The sequence below is a fragment of the Octodon degus genome, unplaced genomic scaffold (genome assembly GCF_000260255.1).
Source record: "Octodon degus isolate 3935 unplaced genomic scaffold, OctDeg1.0 scaffold00112, whole genome shotgun sequence".
Lineage (NCBI taxonomy): Eukaryota > Metazoa > Chordata > Mammalia > Rodentia > Octodontidae > Octodon > Octodon degus.
This window is the reverse complement of record NW_004524688.1, coordinates 5,152,066-5,159,331: the sequence shown is the minus strand read 5'-3', so window position 1 is coordinate 5,159,331 and position 7,266 is coordinate 5,152,066. Positions and strand designations below refer to the sequence as shown.

Below are 7,266 nucleotides of genomic sequence, written 5' to 3'. Positions count from 1 at the left end.
CAAATGATGTAACTGGTTTAAGGGAGTCTGAAGAAAAGCTAAAGCAACAACAACAAGAATCTGCACGCAGGGAAAACATCCTTGTAATGCGACTAGCAACCAAGGAACAAGAGATGCAAGAGTGTACTGTAAGTATTTCAAATTATGTCAGCCTTTACCAGAGGGAGTTAGATTAATCCAAATTATTACTTATCAGTATTAAATACTTTGTGGTAATAGCAAATATAAGTACATGTTGTATTCAAGTTATATACTTTAGTTGTATATATGCTAAAAGTAAACTCATACATAGTGTCTCATCATTGGATTAAAAATTTTTTAAAAATCCTTTTATTTATTTGGTACAGGATCTCGCTACACAGCTCAGATTCATAGTGATCTTCCTATCTCAGCCTCCGTAGTGCTGGGACTATAGGTGTGTGTCACTGTTCTTTATTTAAGTGGCTGGCACAATGCTCCCAGGTTTCTGGGGCTGGCATGGCATGTGGTGCCAGGGATTTGATTTTGTACTTTTAGGGAAGGGTCTATAGGGTGTTCAGGATCTCACTACTAGATTGAACTTGTAGTGATCGCCTGTTCACAGCCTCCCAAGAACTGGGATTACAGGCATGTGCCACTATGCCTGGTCTCAATTGCTGTCTCAGCATGCCCCAGGGGCGGGGCCGGCATGGCAGGTCCAGGTATCGAGCCCCCGACCCCTGCTTGCAGGCACTTTAATTCGCTGAGCTGTTTGGCTGGCCTTGATGCCAGGGATTGAACCCAGGTCCTTGCACTGGCCAGGCAGGTGCTTAGACTATAGAGCTAATGCCCCAGCCCAGATTTAAAAAATTTTGAAGGTCTGAGTGAGAAAGCATTCTTAGAAATCTCCATGGTCGGGCTGGTGAGATGGCTCAGTGGTCTAAAGCACCTACTTAGAACAAGCTAAGCTAAGCAAAAGCACAGCGACCGCGGTTCTAATCCCCAGCACCACATGCCAGCCAGCCCCGCCCCCTGGTGGGCTGAGCTGGCCACACACACACACAAAATAAATAAATAAATTAAAAAAGAAATCTCCATGGTGAGAATTAGTGTATCAATTCCAGGTATTTATTCCAACTATTTTATAACCTGGGGGTATAAAAAATAAAAAAATTACCTTTGTTGCTTATTTCCTGTCTGAGCAGGGTGAGTAGTATGTTCTGTTCTCTTGACCCTCTGTGGAATTGTTTGTCCAGCTATTAGCAACTTTGTTGTCTCCTTTTATTTATTTATTTATTTATTTATTTTAAGAGGTGTGTGTGTGTGTGTGTGTGTGTGTGTGTGTGTGTGTGGCCAGCTCAGCCCACCACGGGGCGGGGCTGGCTGGCATGTGGTGCTGGGGGATTGAACCGTGGTCCCTGTGCTTTGCTAAGCTTGTTGTAAGTAGGTGCTTTAGACCACTGAGCCATCTCACCAGCCCCCTCCTTTTAATCATTAGAGATTGCCTGTGTGCCTTTTGTCATTTCTACAAAGCTCTGAAATCTAATGACATATCATAGATTTGTATCACAGTCTTACGCTGTTTCTTAGCCATTACATTCGTATTTCTACTCTTAAAACCTAAATATCTTTTTAAACTCTTTGTTTTCAATTTACTTAATACAAACTTATTAAAATCCTTGTGTAAGCTATTGTCTTGGTCCCTAAAGACATCCAACAATTTCTGTTACTTTTTTTCTTTTGCAAGATGACTTCTTCCCCTCTTACTTTGCTTAACAGTATACCTTGTCCTTTTTTCTGAGTTTAGTTTTCTCACTATTATTGCTACTACTTTATTCACCACTAACCTATTTCCCTTTTATGCAAAAAATGAATCTTGATGAGTTTCTGTCCATGCAAATCATCATCATGGTGGTTGATGACCCACCATGGCTCACTTCCTCCTCCTCCTTTCCTTGCTTCCAAAATAAGACCTCTTCTTTCTGCGCGGGTCAGTCCTTTCATCAGCACACTGTTTACACCACCATACTGTCTGTGTAAACTCCACCTCTAGCCCAACCTAGTAAAAACCCCATACCCAGCTCACTCCGCCAAGGGCTTGCAGTTTTTTCACAACCCTCCCACATTGAGCAGTAAAGGATTTTTTTACTTTCTCCTGCTTCTCTTTCATACCAGAGGAAGGAGCCTTGCAAATCATATAATGTGCTTGGGAGAATGTAAATGGGTAGTGGCAAAACTCAAATGGTTACATATCATATACTGATCAGGCCTGCAACCTCTCCTAAACAAGTGGATGACTTGAATAAAAGAGAGAAATGTTATGATTTTAGGGCTCCAGGAGGATCAAAACCCACTAACAAAATTCAAGATTGCCTGGAGGTTGAGACAAAGCACTTCTCTGGGAAGCTTGTATTTATTTGGTTTTCAAACAAAGGAAGTGGGTACTGAAGCAAGCCTGGTAATTAACAGGACCTTAAGAGTCAGTTCAAAGACTTCTCCAAGTAGTAAATTTGGCCATTAAGAGTGACTTATCTCTAAGGTTGGTGGCTCTGTTGCTCTGGAATAGGGGGTATCAGCAGCCCACATCTTTGGTTGCCTCAGCTGTGACTATCTTGACTTCAGAAGCCATGCATATGCTCTTCTTTCAGCACAGCCAGAGGTCCCTGTGTTCAGCAACTTAACCCTGTACAGCCCAGTCTCCAGTTAAGAGTTAGGAATTTTCCTGATTACTAACTACTCTTGATACCATAAGTTTTTTTCAGCCTTATTTTTTATAGCTCTTGCCTATAGCTAGTTTTTTTTTTTTACTTATTATACAGAGTAAAGTATTGCAGGTTGGGTAGAATAACACAATAACACAAGGAAGAAGATAGATTATATGTGGCAGGTAGACTTGGAAGTTTCCAGTGAGGTTGAATGCATAGTCTTTTTTATCTTTTGTATGTATTTATTTATTTGGTACAGGGTCTCACTATATAGCTCAGACTCTTAGTGATCCTCCTGTTTCATCCTCCCCAGTGCTGGGATTACAGGATTGTGCCACCATGCCCAGACTTGGTCATTGGGGCTCAGCATACCCGGGGGCAGGGTCGGCACAGCATGGGGTGCCAGGGATGGAATCCCGGTCCCTGCTGTTGCCTAAGTCGGCTCTTAGTCCACTAAGCTATCTCACCAGCTTGAGGTTGAAAAAATAGGACAGCACCCCCCAGCCAAAAAGAAAGAAAGGACTTGAGATCTTGGATGAATTGATGGAATCACCAAAAATTTTTTTTTTCCCCCCAGAACCGGGGATTGAACCCAGATCCTTGTGTTTGCCAGTCAAGCACTTATCCTACTGAGCCATCTCCCCGGCCCTTCACCAAAAGATTTTTAAGCAGGGAATTTATGTAGGTGATCAGATAAGTATCTTAGGTAAATCATTGGTTTGAGCATGGAGGGTAGATTTGAGGGGAAAAAAAATAGTACTGCTATAAGAAAAACATTTGGAAGACTCTTACAGTCCAGAGGAATAAAAAAAATTCCAGATGTAATAACAATCCACTGGTGTCAGGAATGCTCATGGGATATTTTAGAGGCACAATCAATAGTTCAGTGTTACTGGAGAAGGAATGAGTAAATTTAGGGAGACATCACAGATTATCAGGTTTAGAGACTGGGCGTGGTGGTGTGCACCTTTAATTCCAGCTCTTGGGAAGCTGTAAACAGGCAGATAGATCACTACGAGTCTGATCTACAGGTTTATCTTTTGTGTGACTGAGTGATAATGCCACTAGGTAGAACCTATCATATTTAAAAAGAAGAGCAGAATATAATGTTAGACGGAGGAAATGACCCCCTCCCTCCAAAAAGCTGAAGAAAGTGTTAGTGTTAAAAAAAAACTCTGTAATTTTAAATTGTTGGATTTGACAATTAGGATGCTATGGGCTACTTTAATGGCACCTGTTTTCAGTTGAGGGTTTGGGCAGAGCAGCATTGCAGTTAAATGAGTAGTGGGTGGTATGTCAAGTAGAGACATGGGTAAGATTATTTCTTTAGTAAGTTTACTTAATACTAACAGTTTCTTGGTGGTGGTTATACAGGATTGAGAGAGTTTAAGGTGAAACATTTTGGAAAATGTTTAGGCTGTAGATGAGCTATGAAATAGGAGTTTGGAGATAAAGAATTCAAAGGTTTAAAGAGGCAGGAAGGAACAGGTTAATCAAATAGGTAGTTGAAGGGATTGACCAAAATGTTTCCAGGAACCTTTTATTTCTGTATAGGTCTTCTGTTTGCCTGACATACTTACTTTCTCTCTAAACATCTAATTACATAATTTCAGATAACCCAGAACGTTGTATAACATGGCTAGAAAAGAAACACTAAACCATGCCCCCAGCCCTTAATTATATAAATCGTCATTTTTCTGTCTTTCTCAAGGCACTTGGTAATGTTTGTGTGGCTTTTTTTGTTTTGTCTTATTTTTGTGGCTGGCTTAGCCCATCCTGGGGGCAGGGCTGGTGTGGCATGTGGTGCCAGGGATCAAACGGCAGTCCCTGCATGCTTGCCTAAGCAGATGCTTTAGGCCACTGAGCTATCTCACTAGCCAATGTTTGTGTGTTTCGTTTTGTGATACTATAGGGTGAACTCAGGTCTTAATTTAACCAAAGAAAGTTACTGATATTGAATTTTTTTGTCCTGAGATGAAACCCTGGTTAGAAACATACTAGGCAAGCTCTGCACCATTGAACTACAAGTTAGTTTTTTTTTTTTTTTTTTTTTTTTTTGGCGGAACCGGGGATTGAACTCAGACCCTTGCGCTTGCTAGGGAAGCGCTTATTCCACTGAGCCATCTCCCCGGCCCCTACAAGTTAGTTTTGCGGGTTGAACAGATAGTCCCATCAGATTAAAATGCCTGCTTAGGCAGATGCAGGGACTAGGGTTCCTCTGCCATGCTAGCCTCACCCTTGGGGCACACTGACGAAACAAAGTGGCTTGCGCCTGTAATCCCAGCACTTGGGAGGCTGAAAACAGGAGGATCACTATGAGTCTGATCTGTGTAGTGAGACCCTGTACTAAAATCCATTTTAAAAAAGTAAATAAAAATCAGTTTTGCTTTTCTCAGTGACTTTCCTATTTTATTTTTTTGAGAGGTCTTTCACTGGCCTCACTGTAGTTCACAATGAACTGAAAATGATCTTCCTTAGCCTCTTGTGCTTTCCTATTTTCCATTTTCTTTTGCCAGTCACCTCATAACAGCTTGCGAATAAAATTGATTCTTTTAAGATACTTTATTCAGCGTTCCTTTCTGTAACACATGGAGTTTAGGGCTGGGAAGATGACTCAGTAGAATAAGCACTTTCCTGGCAAGCATAAGGGCCTGAGTTCAATCCCCAGTTCTGCCCCCGCCCCCCCCCAAAAAAAAAGGAATTTCTTCTAGATGTATATACTTCTTTATATATGACCAGAAAATACTCTTAGGAAAATGCAAACCTGAATTATACCTGAGTCTGAGTTAGTATTGTGGACACTTTTTTTTTTCTTTTCTTGGCGGAACCGGGGATCAAACTCAGGCTCTTGCACTTGGCAAGCAAGTGTTTACGCCACTGAGCCATCTCCCCAGCCCTGTGGACACTTTTAATTTGTTTTATTACTACATACCATAAACTATCAGACATGCTTTATTTTTCATGCATTAAATTTAATCTTGTTTTGTTTTTTGAGACAGGGTCTCACTTTGTAGTACAGGCTGGCCTTGAACTTGCTACAATCCTCCTGCCTCAGCCTGCTGAATTCTAGATTACAGGCGTGTGCCACTTTCCCTATCTAAATTATTTTAGTATTTAGCCTTATATTGAAGAAGCAGTTATACTTGTTTAAAGTGAGTTGTACTTTAAAAGTCTGTTAATTCAAATATTTGTTTCTACATTGAAACAATAACTAAAAGTCTTTATAATGCACTTAACTATATTTGTGCCATATTTTAATTATATGAAAGAAAGTTGTAACTTTTACTGAGTTAAGCCTTAGTGTGGAGCAGAATTTTTATTTTTTATTTTTATTTATTTATTTTATTTTTGTATTGTATTAAGAGTCTACAGGATCTCATTACATAGATTGGATTTGTAGTGATCCATCCGCCTGTGTTGAGCCTCCCAGGAGCTGAGGTTATAGGCACAATCCACCTTGCTGTCTCAGAGTGCCCCCTGCCCTGGGGCGGGGCCAGCATGGCATGCCAGGAATCAAACCCCTGCCTAAACAGGCACTTTAATCCGATGAGCTATTTGGCTGGCCCTGTTCTACTCTCGGTATGGATGGGTAGATTAAAGAAGCTTTAGCCCTGGAGTCAGGAGGAGGCCTGAGAGCTAGAATTTTTAAAATTTACTAATTATTTATTCATTCATTTTTGTGGCCATCTGAGCCCACCCTGGAGGCAGCGTCGGTGCAGCATGTGGTTCCAGGGATCCAGCCAAGGTCCCTGAACACTTGGTAAAGCTTACCGAAACAGATGCTTTGGACTGCTGAGCTATCTCACCAGCGCAGAGCTAGAATTTTAGTCACAGTACTTAGCACTGACTGACCTACTGTGTCCTTGGGTGATTGGCATGTTTAATCTTGCAAAAATCAGCATTTGGGGGCTGGAGAGATGGCTCAGAACAAGGGCCTGAGATCAATCCCTGGTTCCAAAAAAAAAAGTATTTTGGAATAGGTCAGTACCTTCCAGCTTTATAATTCTGATTCAGATTACTCATGGGGGAGGGAGTAAATTACATACTTTTGTCAATTTAAGATACCATTGAAGTTTGATATTACGAAACTGTAATTACAACTTTATATAGCTGTGTACCTTTTAGTTTAAGAAGTACAAATATGTTTAGATTATCATTTAGGTGTTTGTGTTTGTTTTTGGTGGTACCGAGGATTGAACTCAGGACCTTGTGCTTACCAGGCAAGCACTTACTCTACTGAGCTATCTCCTTGGCCCCAGATTATCATTTTGGTACCAGAAATCAAACTCAACATCTTGTGCATGCCAGGCAGGCGCTGTCCCTCTGAGCCACATCCCCAGCCCCAAATATGTTTAAAGTATAATTTTGTTTCTGTGTGGGGTTTTTTTTTGGTTTTGTTTGTTTATATCAAACCCAGGCACATGTGCCACTGAGCTACATCCTTGGCCCTCACTGCTTTAGTTTTAAAGATGTAACTGCTTTATTTAAAAGCCACAAGTATAGAGATACAATCAGACACAATTTTATAAATATTCTTTTTTTCTATGAGTACTTATTTTTAATTTGTACTTTTTTTTTTCACGTGTTTTTTTTGTTTTGTTTT

General features: G+C 40.7%; 1 protein-coding gene across 1 annotated transcript in view; it reads left to right on the top strand.

Annotated features, from left to right (window-relative positions):
* The window catches only part of LOC101592210 (WT1 associated protein), a 37,816-nt gene that overhangs the window by 18,940 nt on the left and 11,610 nt on the right, over positions 1–7,266 (top strand). Inside the window, exon 5 of the mRNA XM_012516536.2 lies at positions 1–128. Within this exon, the coding sequence (XP_012371990.1) occupies positions 1–128 (128 nt within the window). The remainder of the gene's footprint in view (positions 129–7,266) is intronic.